General features: G+C 35.7%; 3 protein-coding genes and 1 pseudogene across 3 annotated transcripts; 1 reads left to right on the forward strand and 3 right to left on the reverse strand.

Moving 5' to 3' along the window:
- The first annotated feature begins 4,171 nt into the window (after positions 1 to 4,171).
- On the forward strand, positions 4,172 to 6,100 carry LOC121802484 (ferruginol synthase-like). Its single transcript, XM_042202163.1, has 2 exons — positions 4,172 to 5,112; positions 5,321 to 6,100. The coding sequence occupies exons 1-2, from the start codon at positions 4,246 to 4,248 to the stop codon at positions 5,909 to 5,911; spliced, it is 1,458 nt and encodes a 485-aa protein (XP_042058097.1). The 5' UTR covers positions 4,172 to 4,245; the 3' UTR covers positions 5,912 to 6,100.
- Positions 6,101 to 6,466: 366 nt separating this feature from the next.
- On the reverse strand, positions 6,467 to 7,368 carry LOC121804245 (annotated as a pseudogene).
- A 1,169-nt stretch (positions 7,369 to 8,537) lies between these two features.
- On the reverse strand, positions 8,538 to 9,499 carry LOC121802485 (ethylene-responsive transcription factor ERF008-like). The gene has a single exon (XM_042202165.1). The coding sequence runs from the start codon at positions 9,207 to 9,209 to the stop codon at positions 8,769 to 8,771; it is 441 nt and encodes a 146-aa protein (XP_042058099.1). The 5' UTR covers positions 9,210 to 9,499; the 3' UTR covers positions 8,538 to 8,768.
- A 5,483-nt stretch (positions 9,500 to 14,982) lies between these two features.
- LOC121804247 (ATP synthase delta chain, chloroplastic-like) lies at positions 14,983 to 25,965 on the reverse strand. The gene is made up of 2 exons (XM_042203758.1): positions 25,809 to 25,965; positions 14,983 to 15,272 (listed from the first exon to the last, which is right to left on the reverse strand). The coding sequence occupies exons 1-2, from the start codon at positions 25,963 to 25,965 to the stop codon at positions 14,983 to 14,985; spliced, it is 447 nt and encodes a 148-aa protein (XP_042059692.1).
- Positions 25,966 to 26,309: the final 344 nt, after the last annotated feature.

The following is a 26,309-nucleotide window of genomic DNA, read 5'->3' on the forward strand; positions in this document are numbered from 1 at the left end:
AAACCTTTGTTTTGGCCAAAAGCCACAGACAAACCTACAAATCAAATAATACCTGAGTTGATTCTTTATTATCTCTTGTTCATTCTGATGTTTGGGGTCCATCACCAACTGTGGGGGCAAGGCTTTAGATATTTCCTTCTCTTTGTAGATGATTGTACTCGCATGACGTGGGTATACTTCATGAAACATAAAAATGAAACCTTTCAACCTCGAGTGTTTGGTTGTTCAGTTTTTGTCCACATTCAAAAACACGAGAGAACCAAGTTATCCCCATGTGCAGTAAAATGTGTGTTTGTAGGGTATGGAGTAAACCAAAAGGGATACAGATGTTTTGATCCTAAATCTAATCGTATGTTCACCACAATGAACTGTGATTTCCTTGAAACAGACTACTAATTCAGCAAACTTAGCGGCCACCAAGCTGGCCACCAGCATCGAACTACCATGTGTTACCGGAGGATGCTGAAGCGGACAAGATTGAGCAACATATACAGTCCCCAATGTCACGATCCAAGATGTTCCCTCACTGATATCCACTGTAAGTCCTTCTGTAGAATCTACTACACCCAAAAGAATTTCCCTTGATAGTACTGACAGTGGTAATGAAGGGAATCAGGAGTCGAATGCAGATTCAGGTGACGAAAATCCAGAGGAACCCGAGATCTGCGATCTGCTAGAAGAGCAAATTAGTGAAGGAATATGGGAGAGATTACCTATAAGAATGAACAGAGGAGTTCCACCAAAGGCAAAGTACTCCATAACTCTTCTGGCTACGAGTCACTTATCAGAGATGGCTCATGCGTTTGAGGCAGCGTTGTATGAAGAAGAAGAGATTCCGTGTACCGTGGAGGAAGCCTGGAGGCACAAGTCCTGGAGAGAAGCAATGCAAAAAAGAAATGGGAGCACTAGAGCGAAATGGCACTTGGGAGAAGTATGTAATACCAGATGGAAAAAGGGCAGTCGGATGCAAATGGGTATTCACAATCAAACGTCGACCTGATGGCTCTATTGAGAGATACAAGGCTCAATTAGTAGAAAAGGGATACACACAAACCTATGGAGTCGACTACGACGAAACGTTCTCCCCAGCAGCAAAAATGAATACTATCCGAGTTCTACTTTCCGTGGCGGCAAACAGAGACTGGCCTTTACATCAATTCGATGTTACAAATGCATTCCTGCACAGAGAGTTGAAAAGAGAAGTATACATGGAGGCTCCCCCAGGTTTCTCTGATGGTTACAAAAAGGGGGAAGGATGCCGACTAAGGAAGACCCTATACAGACTCAAACAGTCCCGAGGGTCTGGTTTGGGAGATTCACTAAGGCCATGGCAAAGTACGGGTTTAGACAAAGCAATTCATACCACACTTTGTTTTTGAAGAAGCGGGATGGTGGATAACGTGCTTGATCATCTATGTAGATGATATGATCATTACCGGTGACGACACCGAAGAAATTGAAAGGTCAAGGAGGGTCTATCACAGGAGTTCGAGATGAAGAACTTAGGCAATCTTAAGTACTTTTTGGGGATAGAAGTACTAAGATCAGAGTGATGAACTTTTCTAAGGCAGAAGAAATACACACTAGATATTCTAGCAGAGACGGGGTTGCTGGACTGCAAACCAGTTGATACACCAATTCTGGTAAATCATGGATTGCAGATCACAGAAGGAGCTGAACTAACAAATCAAGGCAAGTATCAGCGTTTGGTGGGCAAGCTCATATATCTATCTCACACGAGACCTGATATTGCATATGCAGTAAGGATTGTAAGCCAGTTTATACACTAACCTCAGAAAGATCACTATGAAACGACATTAATGATTATGAAGTATCTGAAAGGAATAGTTGGGCATGGGGTGCTATTTAAAAAGAACGAGCATCAAGGAATCTATGGATACACCGATACAGATTGGGCAAGCAATCCAAGTGACCGGAAATCAAACAGGAGGCTACTTTACCTTTGTTGAAGGTAATCTGGTTACTTGGAGAAGCAAGAAACAAAAGGTGGTTGCACTATCAAGTACAGAAGCCGAGTTCAGGGGCATTAAAAGCGGACTGATGGAAATATTATAGTTGAGAAGACTGATGAAAGAGATTGGATTAACAAGTGAAGAGTCAGTTGTTCTGTGATAATAAGGCAGCAATAAGTATATATGAAAATCCATTACAACATGACAGGACCAAACATGTGGAAGTTGATAGGCATTTCATCAAGGAAAATATCGAGAATGGAGTAGTAGAACTACCATTTGTGTGATCTGAAGATTAGTTAGCATACATTCTCACCAAAGCAGTGAATTCGAAAAGTTTTTCCAGTGTGTTGTGCAAGTTGAGTTTTGGAGATCCCACCACTCAACTTAGGGGGAGTGTTAGAAAAGGAAGGAAGATCAGAATCATCCAAGAAAGGGAAGAAGAATAAAATCAGCATATATTACTTTATATTGATTGAATAATTGGTCTCCTATGATATGGAAATCATGCCATGTATACTGAATGTAAATCCTATATAAAAGCAGTAGTACACGTGAATAAAACACACAGCACAATTGATACAAACAATCTTCTCTACAACTTCTTTTCTTCCTTCCTATGGCCGATACCCAAATCAAGAGCTTATTCTCTTCCATGTCATTGGGAATTCTTTTTAACCAAATTGTTTAAGTTGCAGCTGTTGCAGGTGTCACAAACTCAACTTTGAAACTTTGACAATAGATTGTGTCACGTTGTATACTTGAAGGAGTCACAAAATGACAGCAAGATCATGCAATTAGAGAAAAGGAATAGTGGAGTATTATTTAATCAAGATTCCGGTGGAAGTAATAGTAAAACAATGTTTTAAAAATTGACCGGACCGGCCGATTCGACCGGTCCAACCGCGAATCGGTAGGTAATCCGGTCCGATTAAACCCTAAAAACCGCCACCAAGTTCAGCCGTTGTGAACCAGTGAAACCGGTCGGACCGATAACCAGGAACCGGTTTTTTTCATTTTCAAAATATTTTTCAAATTTTGTTCTTGCAAAGACTTGAACCCATACCTCTCCTCCAAATATTAGCACCTCCTCCACTCCACCACAAGGCCTTGATGGAATATAATGAACATTGATTATTTTTATATATACATGGAATTTTATACACCCAATTACCCAAACTAATAAAATAATTCATTTTAATTATATATTCTATAAATAATTTGTAATTATAATATATATTAAATTATAATTATTATATCTTAAATTTTAACAATAAAATTTAGTTACTAGTAAGTATGATTAAAATTTAAGATATAATAATTATAATTTAATATATTGTATCATTCGTATTTTTTTACATATTATTAGTTATAGTTTACTACTATTAAATATTATTTTTAGAGTATATTCTTATTTAAATTACCTAATAATTCTTTTTAAATAATTTTATAGTATTACTTCATCACATACATTGAAATAACATGAACTTTATATACTTGTATACGTATAATATTATAGGGGTGTGTTAAGGTTCTTCACAGCTTTTTAGTGCAATGTTCTTTTTAATCACAACCCTTAGATCATTGAATTGGATGGTTGTGATGATCTGCATTATTTGACGAAAAATCTGCAATATTGGTCGGTGTACATTATTAGAATGAAAATGTGCATTATTACACTATAATGGTGCATTATTAGTTGGTGCGCATTATTCAATTGAAAATCTGCATTATTAAATGACACGTGACATCAATCTAACCGTCAGATGACAAAATCGTGGGAGTGAGATTAAAAAAAATAATAGAACAAAAGATAGAAAAAGGATCTGAATACATCCCTAATATTATATTTTCATCTACATTAATTAATAATTTATGTATTTAATTATATTTACTAATAAAAAAATTATTCAATTTTGAGTTTGAATACTATTTTTTTATTTATATTATCTATAACTAATTATTTACAAGGTTTAATGTTTTCTTTACATGCTATAAATTATATTTTATCATTTATTATATCTTTGTGTATTATATATTTAATTTAATATATTTATAATAGTAAATCGGTTCGACCGGTTGAACCATGAACCAGTAGCTTTCGGTTCGCTCATCGGTCCAATTTTTAAAATATTGAGTAAAACCATAGGCGTTAGCTGTTAAATAAATTATTGGTTTCAAATCGGAAGATTCATTTGTTAATTGATTCTAAGTTTCTAACTAATGATATTAAATGGGCAGAGGAGAGTGAGAATTGAGTTGACTGAACTGAATGGATCTCACAATCGTGATTGCAATAATTGTATCGATTTTGGCATGGTCCCATTTCCGCCGCCGCCGGCAGAACCTTCCGCCGGGGCCATACCCATTTCCGATCATCGGAAACATCCTCCAGCTCGGCCGGAACCCCCACAGGTCCCTCGCCGACCTCTCCAAAACCCACGGCCCTCTGATGTCTCTCAAGCTCGGAAACTCACTCACCGTCGTCGCGTCGTCGCCGGAAATCGCGAAACTTCTCCTGCAGGAGCACGACCAAGCCTTCTCCGGCCGCACCATCCCCGCAGCCGCGGAGGCGCACGACCACCACAAGCACTCGATGGCGCTGATACCCGCCGGCGAGAGATGGAGGAAGGCGCGGAAGCTCTGCAGGGAGCGGATGTTCTCGACGCGGCAGCTCGACGCCGGCGCTGGGCTCCGGGCGGAGAAGGTGCGGAAGCTGCTGGACTACACGCGCGGGTGCAGCGCGCGTGGGAGGGCCGTTGACGTTGGGGAGGCGGCGTTTGTGACGGCGTCGAATCTGCTGACGGCGACGCTCTTCTCCGTTGACCTTATCGAGTTTGAATCCGACGCGACGCAGCAGATGAAGGAGGCGATCGAGGGGGTGACGAAGATATTGGGGGCTCCGAATGTGGCCGACTTCTTCCCGATTGTGAAGCGGTGGGACCCTCAGGGGATCAAGAAGCGGTCGGAGATATGTTTTGGGAAAGTGCTTGGTGTTTTGGGAGGAATAATTAAGGAGAGATTGGAATGGAGATCTATGAAATTGGAGAGCAAGAATGATTTGCTAGATGCCCTTGTTGATCTCATGGAGGGAACTGAGTATGACTTGAGCTTCAAGGACATTCAACATCTACTTCTGGTAACCTCCATCTCTCTCTCAAACTAAATTTACTATACTATTGTTCATAAATGCTATCTCTTAAAATTATGAACATTTGGTTTGACACAAGTTTAAATGCATAATTGATAAAATAAGAGAGATAGATTGATTGTCGAAACAAAATTTCTAGTTGACTAGTAGAATGGCTTTTAGTAACTCAAACTTGACGTGACTCTGCATATCATAGGACTTATATCTTGGAGGGTCAGATTCAACTCAATGCACAGTGGAATGGGCAATGACAGAATTACTATCTAATCCCATGAAGATGAGTAATGCTAAGAATGAGCTGAGAAGAGTGATGGGAGAAAAGAAGCAAGTGGAAGAATCAGACATATCAAGACTCCCTTACCTGCAAGCTCTGATCAAAGAGACCTTACGGCTCCACCCGCCCGGTCCGCTTTTGGTCCCTCGACGGGCGGATCATGAAGTCGAGATCATTGGTTACAATATCCCTGAGAACGCTCAAATATTCATCAATGTTTGGGCTATAGGAAGGGACTCGAGTGTTTGGGCCAATCCTAGTTCGTTTGAGCCGGAGAGATTCTTGGACAGCAATATAGGGTTCAAGGGCCAAGATTTTGAGCTTATTCCATTCGGGTCGGGGAGAAGAATGTGCCCGGGATTGCCATTGGCCGATAGAATGTTGCATCTTATGTTGGGGTCGTTGCTCCATGGTTTCGATTGGAAAGTGGAAGGAGTAGTTGACACGACGGAGGAGTTTGGAATGGCGTTGCATAAGGCAGTCCCCCTCAAGGCTATTCCAGTTTACTGTTAATGAGATGGGATGGTGAACCAATTCTTTTGGATGCTATTGAACTCGTGATTATGGCTTGTTTATTTGCCATCTACTAATATGATTCTGTTATTTTAATTCTTCTTATTAAAATGCAAACTATGAACATTAATCTTTTACATTATGCCCTTGAATCATACTTTAATTTGTTTATTATTATTATTATTATTATTATTATTATTATTATTATTATTATTATTATTATTATTATTATTATTATTATTATTACCATCATTAGAAGATATAAATTGATAATAGTTTGATAGTAATAACGTAGAGTAGTGAAACAAGAAACGTGACAGGCCAACGTATGTGGACGTCTCAAATCCAAATAAGTGGATAACAATAAAATAAAAAAAAGGGCAAAGAATTCAGTTCGACCAGATAGAAAAGTGCAATCACATTAAAATTCAACTTCCAAAATAACCTAATTAAATCCCAGAACCGACTATTTGAAGTTAAATCCAGAAAAGGAATCGGAAACCAAAAGGCAAAGTATCAGAAATCCAAAAATCATAGAGTTTAAGACCATGATTTTCAAGAAACAAGGTTGTGGTTGAGCGACAATGAGGCAAGCTGGTCGGCAGGGCCGCTGAACATTCCTCAGGACATCCATTGCCTCGCGGTCGCAGACCTTTGATTTCAAAGCAAGCAAATGAAGAACCTCGGTCTTGTCCATCTCCAGAAGCATCCCGGTAACCACCTTCGCAGCATGCTCGTGCTCAAGTTGATCAACAAGTGGGTACAAGTTCTATCTGTTAAGACTATAAACATTATACACACACACACACTATACAAGATAAGAAACAAATGCAATTTGTACACTATGGGCAAACTGCTTGTTCGGGTGTTGCATTTGCAAGGGAAGAAGCCAAAGCAGAAATTGGTATAGGCTGTGGAATAGCAGCATCGCGAGGAAGTATGCCAGCCATGTCGTATGGAACAGGAAGCACTCCACCACCAACACCAGGAATGGGCACATTACGACCAGCAGGGTACCTATACATTGGTATCATCTGAACTAAATAATACATCAAGATCAACAAAATACATAATCAATCACATGTGATTAAAAACTTTAGAAACTTGAGTAGAACCTGCTGTTGCATCATCGGCACGATTTTGTTGCCCTGCTGACCCTGTTGGACTAGTGGCACAAAGGAATATGGCCAGGACGCATTCCAGGATAATTACAAGCTGCTGCTGATAACCTAAACCATTTTGCAAATATTAGAATTATCAAATAATGATAACAAACAACAGATATGATGCATATCTAATATAAAAAGGATAATTACACTGAAAACTACTTCACAGCTAAAATGACATATACTACATAATAAACTCGGAGAATGTCACCTGAGGAGGAATGATAGCCCATAAAATAGCTGCTGCCCCATACCAGGAGCATACATAGGCATACCTGGAGCCAATCCATAGATTCAAATTCTCAGATAGTATTTTTTTTATAACTTACTTATTACTATTTTTTTGTTCATTCACATTAATACTCTAATTGACATTTTTTATATATTAATACTCGGGATTGAATTATCTTAATCCCTTGAAGATCTAATAAAAATCATTTAGTTATAGTTAGTAATTTAAAGGTGACAGTAATATTATACACCCCTAGGTTTTACTTGTTCATTTCTAATATTGCATTCATATTTGTTTTACTTGTTCATCTATAATATTGCATTCATATTTGAATGATCATCCGATTGTGTACATGTATTCATTATAAAATAAGAAAAATTATAAATTAAATCACGAACTGTTGTGAATCTTGTGATTTACCAATAAATGATATCCATTCCAATGAGCATACAATGTATAAAGCCCATTCTGGGCCCAGACCATTTGAATAATTATCCGTTTCTTTGTTCACATCCATACAATATTGTTGTAAACCACAAAAATATGGAGTAATTTTTATTTAAACATTCCTGCTTTGGTCCCACTACACTGGCTCTTTGTTTACCATGTTTTTATTTGTTTTTTTTTCCGTCGAAATTTTGGTCACCATACTCACCACACAATACACGTTATACCAAAAGTTGTAACTTAGCTCTTTTCTAAATTTTGTCATAGTTGTAGTAATATTTTATTAACTTACCTTCAAGATTTATTTTTTATTAATAAAATTCTAATTATTTTTTCCTTTCTTTTTTATTTTATTTATTATGCATTAAAATGCATATTCCTATAATTTTTTTTTATTTTTAAGAATCAAATTTTAAGTAATTCCTTTGCCTTAAGGAAGATGAAGGCATGAGATTTTATGTAATTTTATTTTATGAATTATTATATGGAATGAAATAAGATAAATGGATCTTTTAATTAAAAAGGAAATGAATTATTTTTGGTGGGACAAAAAGCATTAATTTAGAGGAAATCGAACAGTCTCATTGGCAGTGTGCGCGCAACCAATTGTATGTATCTTATCCACCATCAATTTGCACCTCAACTCACAAAAGTAGGCCATACACCTGTCCTTTATCAAATCCCATTCCACGCATTCAATGGAACAGAGAAAATCACACACAATACATACCCATCACATAATAAAATGGAGTAATAATCTAATCTAAATTATTGACCATACTTTGATATAAATCCAATTAATAAAAGGAAATTCCATAACTTTTTTATACAATTAACGGTTGATAACACACAATTAAGCTAATCTCTATAAGCTTCTCCTTTACATAAACCCAAATTCAACGCTACAAACCCCTAACCAAAAATTACAGACCCCAAAATAAAAAAGAAAACAAAATTAATAAATACTAAAAAAAATATGTGATATGATACCACAAACCGTATTCAGACTAATTCAATTTTCCTCCGAGCTCTCCGGGCTCGGATACTCATTCAAATCGGGCTTCTCCACAGCCCGGCCCGATCCGGAGCGCGCGCTTTGCATCGCGTCGACTCTGGCGCCCACCTCGGTGGCTTTTTTCCTAATCGCGGCGGCGGATAAATCGCGCGGCCCGTCGACGACGTCCTTGACGATGAATTCGGGGAAATTGAGGCGCGCGGAGGGGCCGCGGAGGTGGAACAGGGCGGTGTCGTAGGCACGCGCCGCCGCGACGGGGGAGGAGTAGGAGCCGAGCCAGATTCTGGAGCGTTTATTCGGCTCGCGTATCTCCGCCACCCACTTCCCCCACTTGCGCATCCGTATGCCGCGGTAGGGTTTCTCTTGCTGCCGGCGCTGCCGCTTCGAGATTTCCGATGAAGACGTCGGTGAGGAAGCTGTGCAGCACGCTCCGTCCATTGATTTCAATCGATTGACGGAAAAAAATTGTGATTTAATTTTTTGGTGAGATTTTTGGGGGAGAATTTATGATTTAGGGTTTGGTATTAATTTTTGTGTGGGGGAAGGGAGAGAATCTAAAGAGGAATTCATGCTACAAAACAACACTTGCTTTGATGCGATGCGTCGGTATTTATACGGAGGTGGAGGGATGGGATTCGGCTTTCTAATTATTTATTCAAGGATTCTTGATCATCCACAAATTAATCAAGACATATTTCATCTAATCATGTTTCCTTATCCTCATTTTCTAAATCTTAATATACGAAATTAGTGTGTGTTATAGATAAATTAATACTCCTACTATAAATAATGTACTGTATTATGGTGGACTCAAGTCCCTCTTAGACCTTTAAGCTTGCTAATATTATTGCTAACAATGTAGTATAATTTTTTTATTGCACTTTCATTTTCCGTTCGTTCCATTCTTTTTCCGTTCGTTCCATAAAAAGTATCTGATCTTTCATAAAATGGTCTTTCACTTTAGAGCATCCCCATCGCTGCTCGATAATAAAAGCATGTCTGTGCCGCTGATCAGGTTGACGTGGCAGCCTCCTATTGGCTAACGGCAACGCCGTTGGCTTTTTTTAAAATTTTTAATTAAAAAATCGTTTTTAAATAAAAAAATATTTTCCCACTTCCCAATAAATTATATCCGTTTTTTCCCCACTTTTACTTTATTTTTCATTTTTCCCCCTAAAATTCACAGTTTTCATCTATAAATACCAACATTTCAACACAAAAAATTTCACACCACACTACACAATTATCATCTAAACTCTCTCATCAATTCTCAATCTTTTCACTCTTGCAAAAAAAATGTCCGGCTCCGGCGATCACTCCTCCGACTCCCGCGGATGGAACCATGAATGGTTCAACCAAACACCATTCCCTCATTCGGATACGGAATTCTCAGCCCCTCCTCAAACCCAAGGTTCTCAAATTCCGGGTGGCTATTGGCCTAATCCGGTGGACAGGCAAGATGCCACCGATGGGCGATATGGGTGGACACCTGAACAAGGATCGGGAGGGATCAGCGGCTCCCAAACTCCGGAGGACAACCCCAGCGCTCCTCCTCCTCATCCTCGTAGTGTTCCTACTCATAGTCGTGGCAGTGACGTTCACGTCCGCACCACGTACACTCCGCCGGAGATGGAGAAGATGTTCACAGCCTATTTCGAAATATCCAAAGATCCAGAAGATGTTCACAGCCTATTTTGGTGGCGCGTCTCTCGCCGGTACAATGCCAACCAACCGGAGGGAACCATCGAGCATAACGAGAGTATGGTGTGCAATGCCATCTTCAAAGCCAACGAAGAATTCCAAAAGTTTCAGGGGTATTACTTCCAGGAACAGCGGTCGACGGGGAGCGGCATGAGCGAGGCCGACATCATCACGGCCACCATGTCGACCTACCATTCCATGCATTACAAACCATTCAAGCACCTCAGTGCTTGGCAGCAAGTGCGTAGAAATCCGAAGTATAGGGGAGGCTTATCATCCTCCTCCAGCTCCTCCAGCAAACGGTCGAGGTCGTTATCCATATCCGACGGCGGCTCCGATGAGGTGGCTAGCCAGCTTACCGGAGGCCGCAAGAAAGGAAGAAGACGACGACCAACCGCCGTCGCGCCGAGACTCCATCCGCCCCCGCCCCCGCCCCCGCTCCCTTTGTGCTACCTCAAACCCCCACCAACTCGTTGTGGACCCTTTTGGCTCAACTTAATTTGGCCGATAGGTCTCGGATGACTCCCGAGCAACTTGATTCACATTTGGCAATGATACGGGGTCTCCGAAAAACATTGGGGATAGGGCCAGAGGACTAGTCTTTCACTGGGTTTTTTTAATTATGTAATTTTTAATATGTAGGATTTTAATTATGTAATTTTTATTTTTTATGATTTTAATTTTGTAGTTTTTAATTTTTAGGACTTTAATTATGTAATTTTTAATTTTTAGGATTTTAATTATGTACTTTTTTCAATTTTTTTGTAATTTGTAATAGTATTCCGGGTATTTTTAATGCATTTTAATATTGTAGAGATGTTTTTATTTAAATTGAATAATAGAATGGTGGGACCCTTGAGCATGTCCTTGCGAAAGAGCATGGATGTGGGTGTTGTGCTCTTGGGGAAGAGCAGAGAGTAAAAAATGTATAAAAGTAGGTCTGAGCCCACTTCGCCTAAGAGCATGGATGAGGATGCTCTTAGAGTTTCATAAAAAAAATCACATCGTCCACAAAATAATGACACTTTCATTTTCCGTCTGCCCCATAAAATATCTCATTTCCATTTATCGAAAGTTCCCCAACTCATTACTCATATATATCAATTTATTTACCGTGTATACCACTAGGACTATCATTAAACATTAATAATGTGGATTTTACTATCCACTAACACCATTCTAATTACCCTTCTCCTACTATCTCTTATTTTACTAATTATGTAGTATTAAATTTCTTGTCATCCCAAATGTCTTTATTTTTTTGGGATGGAGGGAGTACTATTGAATTTGCACTACAAAAATCTTGTTATTTAAGGATACAAAAATTGAGGCGCAATTACTTGTGTTAAATTTTTTTTTTAAAAAAACAACAATTTAAAACGAAAAAAAGTGTCTCTAAATTAAGAACAAATTATCTTAATCTTTTATTTTTGGATATTTTCATTTGCTGATAATTTCAATTAATAGAAGTAAAAGTATTACCCATGATAATGATTAATGATGCATGCAGTTTGACCATGGTGGTTAGTGTTTGATGGTAAATTAGAATTTTCTTGTGGTCGGCGGGTTTTTTTTATTTCGATATATAATGACCGGATTTACAATCAATATATATACTCCGTCACATAAATAATTTATGCACTTATTTATTTCTGTACAGTCCTATAAACGTGTGCATTCTATTTTGGAAAAGTTATTTCAATTTATTAGCTTTTTACATCAATTTATTTACAACTTATATCACCATTAAACACTACTAGTAACGTGAATATTCACTAATATTAAATTTTAACTACATTTCTCCTCCTCTCACTACTTTACCGATTTTGTCTTAGTTCTTGTGACATATTAATATCTCATATTTTATAGGACGGAGAGAGTATAAAACATAGAGAGTATTGAGGCTATGTTTGTACTGTTATATGAAATATTTTAATTCTTGTGTATATACTTATTAAATTAGTTAAATAAAGAATATAATTATATCATCAATAATTTAATTACTTTTGTAGTCCTGACTACATGCCATAATTAGAAACCATATAGTATAACTGAAACTAAAATCTAAAAGTTTGGATATTTCTAAGGCCAACAGTAGTACAAATGAGTAAACGATTAACATTAATAAGAAATTAATAGTAGTATAAAACAGTCTCACAATTAATTAATTTGTCACGTGTAGTTATCGTTATTTATTGTTATAATGACATCGTCATGATGTGAGATGAGAATGTATATATATATAGGGGAGTGATCAAGATATAACTAATCTTAAGTGTATAACTAGAGAACAAATCTCAGCCACACATCTTAATGGAACAAATATTATTTATTTTAATAATATAAAATAGGCCAAGGGTATTTTTGGAAATTACATTATCAAATTCAAATTTACGTGATTTCCTTTCTTTCTCCTTCCAAATCTGCGATCAAATCTCCTTCGATTTGGGGCGGCGCTGATGCAGGCACTAGCGACGTTGCAGAGTTGGGGCGGTTGGTTGTTATGGGCGTCGCATCGTGTTGATGTTGGTGGTGGTAGCCGTGATTTGGTGACAGCGGGAGCGGAGCTGCGTTGGTGCGCCACGGATTGTGTGCGGCGGTGATGTTAGTTGAGAGAAACTCCGTCCAAGGACACTGTTGTTGAGAGCGATACGGCAGCGGCTGCGGTGTGTTAGTGATGGATGATTTCTTGGGCTTGTGTTTTTTGGATGGCATTGTTGGAAGTAAGGTTTGTGGTATGAGAATGTGGTGATGAAAGGGGATGTATCATGTATGTATATTGGCAGGTGGCCCTTGGTCCCAAGCTTGATCAATTATTCATTTTATGAAATGTAAATTGTTTAGTTTGAAGAAATTTTCAAAAAATAAGAGTGATGTGTTTTGTGAATAAGAGTGAAGCGTTTTGTGAACAAGAGTGAAGTAAAATCAGAATAAGAGTGATGTGTTTTGTGAACAAGAGTGAAGTAAAATCAGAATAAGTGTGATGTGTTTTGTGAACAAGAGTGAAGCGTTTTCTGAACAAGAGTGAAGTAAAATCAGAATAAGAGTGATGTGTTTTGTGAACAAGAGTGAAGTAAAATCAGAATAAGAGTGATGTGTTTTGTGAACAAGAGTGAAGTGTTTTCTGAACAAGAGTGAAGTATTTTGTGAACAAGAGTGAAGTAAAATCAGAATAAGAGTGATGTGTTTTGTGAACAAGAGTGAAGTGTTTTCTGAACAAGAGTGAAGTAAAATCAGAATAAGAGTGATGTGTTTTGTGAACAAGAGTGAAGTGTTTTCTGAACAAGAGTGAAGTAAAATCAGGATAAGAGTGATGTGTTTTGTGAACAAGAGTGAAGTAAAATCAGAATAAGAGTGATGTGTTTTGTGAACAAGAGTGAAGTGTTTTCTGAACAAGAGTGAAGTGTTTTGTGAACAAGAGTGAAGTAAAATCAGAATAAGAGTGATGTGTTTTGTGAACAAGAGTGAAGTAAAATCAGAATAAGAGTGATGTGTTTTGTGAACAAGAGTGAAGTAAAATCAGAATAAGAGTGATGTGTTTTGTGAACAAGAGTGAAGCGTTTTCTAAACAAGAGTGAAGTAAAAATCAGAATAAGAGTGATGTGTTTTGTGAACAAGAAAGAAGTAAAATCAGAATAAGAGTGATGTGTTTTGTGAACAAGAGTGAAGTGTTTTCTGAACAAGAGTGAAGTGTACTCGGAAATGATGTGGAGGAATTGGCGAAGATGCCGTTTTGATGAAAAGCTGTTGTCGTTTACTCATTTTTCATTTTTTTAAATTCATTTTTCTGCCCCACATAAGCATTATTTTACTTCACTCTCGTTTACAAAACACATCACTCTTAGGCATGATTTTACTTCACTCTTGTTTACAAAACACATCACTCTTAGGCATGATTTTACTTCACTCTTGTTTACAAAACACATCACTCTTGGCATGATTTTACTTCACTCTTAGGCATGATTTTACTTCACTCTTGTTTACAAAATACATCACTCTTAGGCATGATTTTACTTCACTCTTGTTTACAAAACACATCACTCTTAGGCATGATTTTACTTCACTCTTGTTTACAAAACACATCACTTTTGGCATGATTTTACTTCACTCTTAGGCATGATTTTACTTCACTCTTGTTTACAAAATACATCACTCTTAGGCATGATTTTACTTCACTCTTGTTTACAAAACACATCACTCTTATTCTGATTTTACTTCACTCTTGTTCACAAAACACATCACTCTTATTCTGATTTTACTTCACTCTTATCATCTGCTTAAAATCAAGCTAGTCAATTGATCAAACACCTTCTAGCATCAGCATTTACAAATTTCTCTCTGATGAAATAAATAATTAAGAATGAAAATTTAGCCGAATTAGAAGAGGATGAACTTCAATTACTATTATTACAAGAATTTCCGTAGCTCAATTCGCCGTATTTATAGCTGAAACCGATCGCCGCCTTTGCTCGGGCAAATTCTAGCTTTGATGAACAGAGCTCTGAATTCTTCAATAATTCTTGAATTCACATACATCATTCAGCAACCTAAGAGTAATTAAACTCAATTTCGAGCCGGAATTCCCATACCGGATGATGATTCCGGCGAGCAGCGACTTGTCGATCACCGTCTTCAGCTTCACATTCTTCGGCCCGGTCAGCTTCTGCGCGCGCTTCGCGATCTCCGCCAGATGCTGCGGCTCCAGCTCCACCACCGACGCCACTGTCGCCACCTCCGTCTCCGACAGCCGGTTCGCGATCGCTCGAACTCCGCCGCGATCTCCTTGATCAGATCCACTCGCTTCATGTCCGTGAAGTTAACCTTCAAATGAAGTAAAAATTTACATAATCTAAATTTTTTGTGCAATGACAATAATACCCCTGACTTGTTATTATGGAGTAAATTTGTGATTGAGGGAGCTAATATCTCATTAAATTCGAAAATTAATATTAGCCCTTGATTTTTTTGATCTTGTGGCTATTATTTGTTCTCTAGTTATATGGTTAAGAGGTGTTTGCCATAGATCACTACTATATATATATATATATATATATATAGAGGTATATATATTCTAAACCAATTTTAATAATCTTATGTAGGTTTTAGAGGCTAAAAATAATGATATTATGATCTCACTAAATATTTTGCTTATTATGCACCCAAAAGAATCATAATCATTTACTATAGGAGACTAGTATAATCCATTACTCCCTATTTATTGATTTAAAATCAATTTTGTATTGTTTAATTAATAGGCACTAGTGTAATCCTGTTATTTGATTAAAATAAATTAGTGTATTATAAGGAACTTATTTGTGGAAAAGAATGAAAATGAGTGATGATGGGTGGGGCAGGGGTTTGGCCGACACGTGTGTGAGATATTGATAACTATACAACTTTGGCCGACACCATATATCAGAAAATATCCAAAATGTTGAGAATAATTCCTCTATTAATTAACAGCACAAATTGGAATATAGTTATACCATCAACCATCACATAAATTGTTCCCAATTAGAATGGATGCTTTTTGTACATTCAATCGTTATCTTTTGTGTATAATAGATAAATTTCCGTTCACGTATAAAAGTCTAATTAGTAGTACCACTATGATAATCCCTTCGTCCGCCATTAGGAGTCTCATTTATGGACGACACGAGTTTTAAGAAATGTTAAGAAAAGTGGGTGGAAAAAAGTTATCTCACTTGTATATATTAGTTTTAAATGAAATGTGAGTGAAATGAGTTAGTGGAAAGTGGTACCCTATTACCATTTATGATAAAAGTGAACCGAGACTCTTATTCGCGGACAGACAAAAATGGAAAAACGGGACTCCTATTCACGGACAGAGGGAGTAATATCTTTCATTTATTTTATTATTTTAGTTTGTTTGCAATTAATAGGAGTATTCGTTATTTTAATCTTATTTTGTTAATTTAGATTGTTTGCAATTAATTGCTTGTTATTTTAGTCTTAATTACTTATCTTATTCTGATAATTGTTATTATAAATTTAGTAATACTCTCTTCATTCCACGATAAATGAGGCGATTCTTTTTGACACAAAATGTTAGATAGTGTTATTTTGTGGTTAACTAAAAAGAGAATAAAGTATAAAAGAGTAAAAAACAAAGCGAAAGCATAGAAGAAAGAATAAAGTAAAAAAGATAAAAGAAATACGACTTACTTATTGTAGGACGAAGGGAATATATAAAAGTGAAGCTTATAAAATCATACTCCCTCCGTCCCGCACTACTCGCACGTATTTCCTTTTTGGGCGTCCCAAGTTACTTGCACTCTTTCCATTTTTAGTAAAAATTTTCACCTATAGCCGTCATTTTTGACTTTCCTATACACTCATTCCTTAATCTCCGTGCCGAAAAGGAAATGAGCGAGTAGCTCGGGACGGAGGGAGTAATATATTAATAATGATCAAAACAAATAACGAAAGCCACTATTTAGAATTGGTTTGGAAATTTAAAATATTTATTAACATACAATATAAGTACTTAGATAGCTTGAAGTTATTTATGTAGTACTCCCTATGTAATAGTTCGCAAAATATACTAGAGACGTGGGTACACTTCTGACATCAAATGCAAGAAGATCGAACAAATAAAAGCGTTTGACAAAGAGTTGTGGATATTCTAATTTTATGTTTTATCATGGTTGATTTGATATATCCGGAACAAAATGGTCTTCCAAGGTTTTGAACTAAACTTGGACTCGGAGAAGAAAATGTTAATTTGTGGCTTCATTCGTGGATCGAACAAATAAAAGCGTTTGACAAAGAGTTGTGGATATTCTAATTTTATGTTTTATCATGGTTGATTTGATATATCCGGAACAAAATGGTCTTCCAAGGTTTTGAACTAAACTTGGACTCGGAGAAGAAAATGTTAATTTGTGGCTTCATTCGTGGATCGAACAAATAAAAGCGTTTGACAAAGAGTTGTGGATATTCTAATTTTATGTTTTATCATGGTTGATTTGATATATCCGGAACAAAATGCTCTTCCAAGGTTTTGAACTAAACTTGGACTCGGAGAAGAAAATGTTAATTTGTGGCTTCATTCGTGGATCGAACAAATAAAAGCGTTTGACAAAGTGTTGTGGATATTCTAATTTTATGTTTTATCATGGTTGATTTGATATATCCGGAACAAAATGGTCTTCCAAGGTTTTGAACTAAACTTGGACTCGGAGAAGAAAATGTTAATTTGTGGCTTCATTCGTGGATTAGAAGTTGGTGCCCAAGGTTTGGTCTCTCGCTCACCTCAACAACAGAAGATCTGAGGGCTATTAGTGGGTGGAATAGATATTAATTAGTACTCCATTAAAAGTGATCTGGTGTGTTGCTTTGTGGAGTCCGATGATAGGCTTCTCTTCCTCTAATTCTTCTTCTTTTTTTTTTCTTTTTTCTTGGATGTTTTCTTGAGGTGTTCAGTTGCTTTTGGTGTTGTTTTAGTGATTCTGTAGGCCTTCATATCTTGATGGCCTCTTGAATCTCTTTTTTTTACATTGAATCTATGCTCACTTTCTAATTTTGAGCCTTTCTGAATATATAAAAAATGTTTTTATGAAATTCTAATACGTAGAATACTCGATATATACATTTAATTGATCACTTTTCAATATATGAATCCCACCACGTCCACGAGTAGCTACATCTAATTCATCACTTTTCTATTAGCAACAAAATACAATAATTAAAATCAAAAAAATGGGGAAGAAGACTGTGCAACAAAGTAATCAATTAAAAAAGAATTAATTCAATGTAATTATAGTTTACTTAGTACTTTTGTCATTAATATATAATCAAAACAAAAAAGATTTAATCCAATGTAATTATAATTTAGCGTAGTACATTTGTCATTAACATATAATCAAAACTAGGAATGTAATCAAATGCAAACTCTAAATATTGTACAAATTCCGAACTATGATCTTCACCGTTAGAATATGTAAACAGATGGCAAAATAGCACCAACAGAGTGTCAACGGTTGACATTGTGTTGACATCAAAATCTTGAAATTATGCACTATATATGTTGACACTATGATAATATTGTGTTGACACTATGTTGAGGAGTTTGGAGTTTGTACAATTTATAAAGTTTGTATTTTATCAATGTCCTAATCAACTATAATATGATATTAAGAGAAGATTCTTTTCAAAAAATTTGAAGATTAGAACTTAAAATCGTATCAGTTTGTAAATATACATTAATATTAGTTAATTCAATAAAAATATTTATTTCTAACTCAATATTAAGAACTAATTTATTTATAATGTCAACTCGTATTATAATATTAGCGACTGATATATAATTTTTTTTCAATTCTTAAATTTCTCATTTTTACAAGGTTCATCAAAAAAATCACTCCCAATCCCAATGATACTAAATTTCAATTACCTTAAAATATGATCGTTTCACTTTTCCGAATTAGGCTTGCTCTAAATTTTTTTTAATATGGATTATTTATCCAATTTCAATTACCTTAAAATATGATCGTTTCACTTTTCCGAATTAGGCTTGCTCTAATTTTTTTTTAATATGGATTATTTATCCAATTTCAATTACCTTAAAATATGATCGTTTCACTTCCTTTTGTCATGTTCCAGTTTTGTTAAAATTTGATTTTACATTTTTTTTAATTCATACGAGAGTATAATACTATTTTGGTCCTAAACATATAGCCGATTTATGATTTTGATCCAAAACATTCACTTTTTGAAAATCGAGTCCAAAACATACGAAAACGCACTCGAAAAGGTCCTTTTTTGACGGTTTCCGTCAACTTTGACGGTCAACCGTCATTTAGCCCAATTTTAACCCGATTAGACTTAATCTGAGATTATTAGTAGCTTAATATTATGTTAATTATTTTGCTAAATAATTCAATTTTTAATATTTTGAATATGAAAAGTCAATCTTCCAAAAATCACCTAAAATATTACTAAGTGAACATGAACCGTCATTCTCTCTCTTTTCTATCTTCTCTCTCGTCACTCTCCTAAGAACAAGAACCCTAGTTTAGGATTCCGACCAAGAATAGCCCGATTCCGACCGATTATTGTTGGTTTCCATGAGCTGGAAGTCACTCTACCCTAACTCCCGTTCCAGCGACGGTCTCGTCGACGTGAAAAAAACATATGCGAGGAAGAGGAAGTCAAAAGATAGACATCCGCCTGACATCGAAGATGGCCCGTCGGCTGATTCGTCGAAGCAAAACAAACAATGCAACGAACAAGGGCCGTCGGCAGCGTCGGGATTTGTGGGTTCTAACCTTAGCTCTCACGACAAAGAAGAAGCAAGTCGGATGCAGTATGGTTTTTGGGTGTTGATGGTGTTAAGGTTGATGCAGTGCCTTATGGCAATATTTTTTTGTGGATGTAATTCGACACTAGCTATGTTTGTTTTTGAGTTTTGTTGGTGTTAAGATAGATGCAGTACCTTATGACAATGTTTTTTTGATCGTTTAAATGTTCAGGACCAATTCGAAGTAGAAAATGAATATGAAGGACCACTTTGTATTGTATTTTGTTGTCCATTTATTGGTTCAATTTGATGTCAATTTATTGACATAGTCGACGAAGAAGCAATCACATACGAAGAAGCAATCACATACGAAGAAGCAATCACATAATGTATGAAACCAACATCAACGGCAAAAATTTTTTGCTTGTAAGTCTAAATGGGTGTGGTTAAATGTTCTGGGCCAAATGTAAGTAAAATAATTTATATGAAGGACTACTTTGTCTTGTATTTTTTAATCAGTTTGATTTCTGCCGATTTTTCTAAGAAGAATAAGAAGGATTTATTTCAAAATTCAAATAGAAATAAAAAAATTAAGGTTTTCAAACACTCCATCAAATTACTTGAACATACACAAAAGTGTTACAACAACAATAAAATAAAGACCAAAGCTCAAAATATTCACTAATTTCTGAATTTTATCCTTAATTTCGATTAAATTCAATTCCAAATCCTCAAAATCGGCACCACTGAATGAGGTTGAGGAAGAACAGGCTCGTGCTTCGATATTACGATTTGGCTCACACCACTTGAAGAAACAACTTTCCTTCCTCTCACATACAAAGTAAAGCTTCCCCCGCGACGGTTTGTCTTGGCCGGTGACAATACGGAGCGCCGCCGTCTTCTTACAGTAGCAGAAAGCGTAGCTAAATCGGAGGTCTCCGAAGTCACGAACGCCGTCGCTGTCGACGGAGTCCCGGCTGCACGTCGAAAGCCCCATGTTCGAAGGTGTTTGGTTGTTGCAGAGATGGAGAAAAAAATTAGGGTTCTTGGAGAGAGAAGAAGAAAGAGCGGGAGAAAGGAAGGAAGAAATTTGAATGAAATGAAGAGTAGGAAAAAGCAATTATATTACCCAATTTTCAGAATTTTCATTTAACATTTAAAATGTAAAATTCGAAAAAAAAATTCATTAGCTACTGTAATTAAATTCAACTAATCGGGTCAAAATTGGGCTAAATGACAGTTGACGGAAACCGACAAAAAAGAACCTATTCGAGAGCGTTTTCGTATGTTTTGGACTCAATTTTCAAAAAGTGAATGTTTTAGACCAATATCATAAATCAGCCATATGTTTAGGACCAAAATAGTACTTTACTCTTCATATAAATATGTAGACATCAAATTAATTCGCGCACTGTTAATTGAGTCGATATTTGATTGATTGCTAGTGATATATCATCAACTCCAGCTTTGTTAGCTGCCTAATTTATTCTTTAAAAAGTTGGGACATTTTTTTAAATAATTATGACAAACAAGTTAAAATTATGATTTTTTTTACCTACATAACTTTCTTGCCTTCCATAGTGTTTTTTTCTTGGATTTGTTACACACTTTAATAACTCGTCAATTTGCTCACTTCGAGGTTTCCCTTTTTTTAAATTAAATTTCATTTGCTTTGATTTACGTATTATAACCAATATATTAAGTATTCATGCAGTTTCCACTATTGTTCATGACTAGAGGTCATATATACTCTTATATCTTGTTCGATTACTCTTTTCCTTGTAAACTTGGCTCTTGATGGTGTATTTTGGACCGTAATATGCTAAGATTTTATTGTGTCTCGTGATTATTCATCACATCCAACTACACTCATGTGACTAATTGGATCTAAGAATAAAGTCTATTTTGACTTACTATTATGCTACTTGGTAGTATACGAGTATTATTTTGTGTAACGTACCAAACACCGCCTAAGAATGAAGAGGAAATATAATAACATTAGTTAAAATTTTAGGAAATAAATCGTGTGGTCGAAAATTGTCGGCCAAAGAAGGTTCCCGGTGAGTTGCCTATGTCATTGGCAGCCTATCGAGGGAAGCATTTTTTCCCTTCTTGTAGCTCTATCTAAATCATGCAATTATAATTTCTCCGAGATATTTTTTTTTATCTTACACCATGATAGAAAGACACTAAGAAAAAGGTTGATTAGACAAAACTATTCCGTCATTTGAAATAGTGCATCAATGAACCATATGCTTCACCAACTAATATTAATAATACATGTAATTAAAACGCTAGAATGTGGTTATTGTATACTTTAGACACGCGTCACCTAAATACACCTAGCTTATTGATAAATTATTACAACATCATTTAATTTAAGATTGCAACACACTACCTAAATTGTCAAAAGTTAAGAGAATTACGAAAACTGCCGTTTAGCTCCGATGCACCAATCTTTTTAATTAAACCATCTTGTTCACTTAAAATATGATGATATCTCGATCTTAAACGTTGTTATGATAAATTGATTAAATTTCTTATGCTTTGAATTTTGTATTTGGCACTGACTTGCGAAGCACAGATCGTATTTAAATACTTGAAAATTGTCAATTGCCACAGTTTTAATGGAGTATATGATTTAGTTAATGTTTATTGTCTTTGTTTTCTTGCTTTTATGGTTTATCATATCAATTTTTGTGCTGGTACTTTTGTATGTCTTGTTTATTTAATGTTGTTTAGTTTGTCACTCCCTTCTTTAAAACTCTTGCTTGATTGTTCGTGGAATTGAACAAGTTTAATTTACTGGTCGGAAAAAAATTGAGAAAATTAATTTTAAAAATATTTAGATTTTTTATTGGGGGAAGCCGGTATTATAATGATGAGGTTATTGGAATTTAAAAAAGGAGATGTTCCGTCCACGCAAGAGCCAATCTACGTAGTGGAGACCAAACCATATTCTCTGTCTGCTTCAGTTATAAATCCTAAGTAGTAATTCCTAATCTTGTCACTTTCCCACCTCCTAACTTGTCTACTTCTAATCCAAAGCAAAATATAGGACTCCTAGTATACTTCTTTCCTCTAATTAGAATAACACTTCAAAACCATCTCCAACTATTAGCACCAAATCAAAATTATTTTAATTAATGTACATATTGTCACATACTATGATTTTACTTCAATTATTTATATTCATAAATCTGAAATACGGAAACTAGAAAAACAAGTGAACCACGTCCCCACGTTAACATATAATGCAAAAAATTTACTGTCATTAATTTAAAACATAATTTTGTGCAGGAATTTTAATAATTTTAATTTGAAATATAAAATTTAAAATTTTCATTTTTAATGGTCAAAATTAAAATTAATGTGGCAAAATCAAATGTGATCGGATAAGAAAGCATGTTAATTCAGATAAGCAATTGTCGATTTAAGGAACAATTAAAATAGAATAACATCATTTTATCCAAAACAATGCCATTTTGTTGCAATATAAGTATTTGATTTTTTCTTATTAATTTTGATTTGTAGGACGGTATCAAAAAATTGAAAAACTATGATTTATGTAATCCAATTTCAAAATTATGGGTTTGAGTTGAAATCAACATGGTTATGATTTAAAGAGTAGTATCCCTAGTGTAAAAATGATTATATTAATTAGTAGTCCGATCAATACATAGGAGTATATTAATTAAAAGAAAAAATAATATATGGTTGTTCGGTTTGCAAGATTGGATCTCGGGATTAAATATGTAGTGTGTTTGGTTCATGAGATTGAATACTACAACTCAATCCTAGATGAATAATAATTAGATAATTAGTTATAGCCAATCCTCTTTCATTAAAATAATCATCCAACTTAATCCTAGATATCTTAATACTGTTTTATCTAGAAAACCAACACCAAAGTTATCATTTACAAGTGAAAGTTGTTCAAACGGTTTCCCATTCTTGTCATATTGCGATGAGTTTCTTCGAACAAAATAACGATAGCAAGTTGTTAAATTTCGGTTACTAATTCTATATTACGACAAATATATAAATTTTCAAACTGATGTGTAACCATGAGAGTGACCTAACCTCTAACATTTCATAGATCAATAATGAGTTTGGAAACGACAAATTTAAATAGCCGCAAAGCTAGCTATCTAGTCAACCTAAATAATTCGACATAAGACAATAGAGTTGAAAATTTGGTGCTTATAACTTTTAATCAAAATTTCTGCATACATGAATATGAATTTGATAGAAGGCTAGTTGAAGGTGGAGATATGTATAGTTAGATAAAATATTGATGGTCACTTTCAAAACATTCAATCCATCATTGGAATATCTATGTGACCATTTATATAATTGTATGTGGTGTAACATTTATCTTTGATACGTCTATTAAATTATGCAATTTTTTGCGAAGAAGCGAAATGATATGTGAATTAAGAGCATCCACAACCGTGCTCTTGCCAACGAGCACGGTTGTGGGCCCGGCCCCACATTTTCTGCCTGCTCTTAGGCAAGAGCACCACACCCACATTCGTGCTCTTTCACAAGGATAAGCACAAGAGTCCCACCATTCAATTATTCAATTTAAATAAAAACATTTCCATAAAATTAAAATACATTAAAAATACCAGGAATAATATTACAAAATACATTAAAAATTAAAAATTACATATTTAAAATCCTAAAAAATAAAAATTACATAATTAAAATCCTAAAAATTAAAAATTACATAATTAAACTCCTACAAATTAAAAATTACATAATTAAACTCCTAAAATAAAAAAACCCACTACTCGTGACCGAATTTCGCCCAAATGGATGATGAATGTGTATTTATATATGATTTTGGGATTATTTTTTTTTAAATTTCAAAAAAAATTCAAAAAAATGGTAATAAAATCTGTATATTTGGGAATCCGATTTTTAAAATTTTTGGTATTATTTTCGATTTTTTAAAAAAAAAGAAAAAAAGAAAATGCCAACGGCCAATAGAAACACGCCACGTCACCCTGCTCGCTGGCACGGACGTACTCTTAGCTAAGAGCACGTCCGTGCCAACGGCAAGAGCGCAGCGGCGGACAAGTGTGTCATTGCCAGCGGCAAGGACGGACAGACGGCGTGTTACCACCTTTGTGGATGCTCTAAATTATACCAAATTTTTACCCATGTGAATGTCGATACTAGAAAACTAACCTCGTGACACTGTCGGAAAATGTTGGATGGTCGAATGTTTTTGTTAATACGAGAATTAAATGAAAAAATGTCTCCACGTTGACACTTTTTAGTGTTTTGTTAAAAGTAGCAGAAATTGGAACCGGCTAAAGGTGACAAAAATATTATACTTATATACTACTCCTACTGGCTATAGTATATGGAAGATAATAATAAAGTGGGAAATATAAAGATAAATACAAAAGTGGGAAAAATGATGGCTATTTGGGGTTTGCCGACTTTGCCAAATTAGGACATTTCAGTGTTCGAGCGATAACGACGAAGTAAGTATATGTTCGGTTGCCTTTTGTTATATACCACAATAGTGTTGGATTAATTATGTTTATACTCTTAAACAAATAATTAAGCGTAATGTATTACAATCTCATAATAGATGTAGTTATTTTTGTAGGTATTAGTGATTTCTTATCTATTTCTTTTACTCCATATTATTGAGTTTGTCATAAGTTGTATTATTAGTGATTTCTTATCTATTTCTTTTACATGGACCATTATCGAGTTTGTCATAATTTGATTCGTGAGATAGTCCGATAACTCATATTGAAAAACTGAAAACATTTTTTTTTTAACTATAATAATCCTGGAGTTGTATTCGAACCATTCTAATTTCTATCTATACATATTTAATAGTAGTAGTAATTTTAATTTTCATTGCTAAGATAAGTTGGATTTGGTTTATTGGGCCTATCCCACACTTATTTCAAGAAATATAATCAAATGCAGTTTAAAAAGAAAGCCCGCTATTGTTTTCATATTTAAGTATGGCGCAGTATATTTACTACTATTTAGGGAAAAATTACATTTTATAGCAAAAATTTACACAGTAGGTTTGAACTCACTATCTTCCATTAAGATAACCTCTTCAAGCTCTTGTATCAACTTCACTACTTGCCACATCATCGGCCTCTGCTCCGGAGACGGTGTGCTGCACGCCAATGCCACCTCCAGCCGGTTCTCCTCGCCTTCCTCGTCCCTCACTGACCTCAGCCAACTCATCATCGCGTCCGGGCCAAGATTTGGGTGCTTGGACTGATGCCTCCCCGACAGTAGCTCGAGCAGGAAGACCCCAAACGAGTACACATCCGACTTGGATGTGGCCTCCCTGTGGCTGCCAGAGAGTCCACGTCCTCCTCTGGGGTTGAGCTGGCGACAGGCACGAGGCAGTAGTCCGTCAGGCAGGCCTCAAAGTCGGAGCCGAGGAGGACGTTGGATGACTTGAGGTTGCCGTGGACGAGGCACCACGCTTGGTGGATGTAGCAGAGTCCTTGAGCTGCATCCTCTGCTATTTTCAAGCATGATGTCCAATGAAGTGGTTTGGCCTTTGCTGACTTCGATCCTGA

This window comes from Salvia splendens, chromosome 5 (assembly GCF_004379255.2).
Source record: "Salvia splendens isolate huo1 chromosome 5, SspV2, whole genome shotgun sequence".
Lineage (NCBI taxonomy): Eukaryota > Viridiplantae > Streptophyta > Magnoliopsida > Lamiales > Lamiaceae > Salvia > Salvia splendens.

Excerpts from the sequence above, each read along its gene's own strand:
- LOC121802484 (XM_042202163.1), top strand. The coding sequence starts at position 4,246 with ATGGATCTCACAATCGTGATTGCAATAATTGTATCGATTTTGGCATGG. Across the intron at positions 5,113-5,320 it reads ACATTCAACATCTACTTCTG|GACTTATATCTTGGAGGGTC; the intron begins GTAACCTCCATC and ends TGCATATCATAG.
- LOC121804247 (XM_042203758.1), bottom strand. The coding sequence starts at position 25,965 with ATGAGTTGGCTGAGGTCAGTGAGGGACGAGGAAGGCGAGGAGAACCGG. Across the intron at positions 15,273-25,808 it reads GGTTATCTTAATGGAAGATA|CGAGTGGATCTGATCAAGGA; the intron begins GTGAGTTCAAAC and ends ACGGACATGAAG.
- LOC121802485 (XM_042202165.1), bottom strand. The coding sequence starts at position 9,209 with ATGGACGGAGCGTGCTGCACAGCTTCCTCACCGACGTCTTCATCGGAA.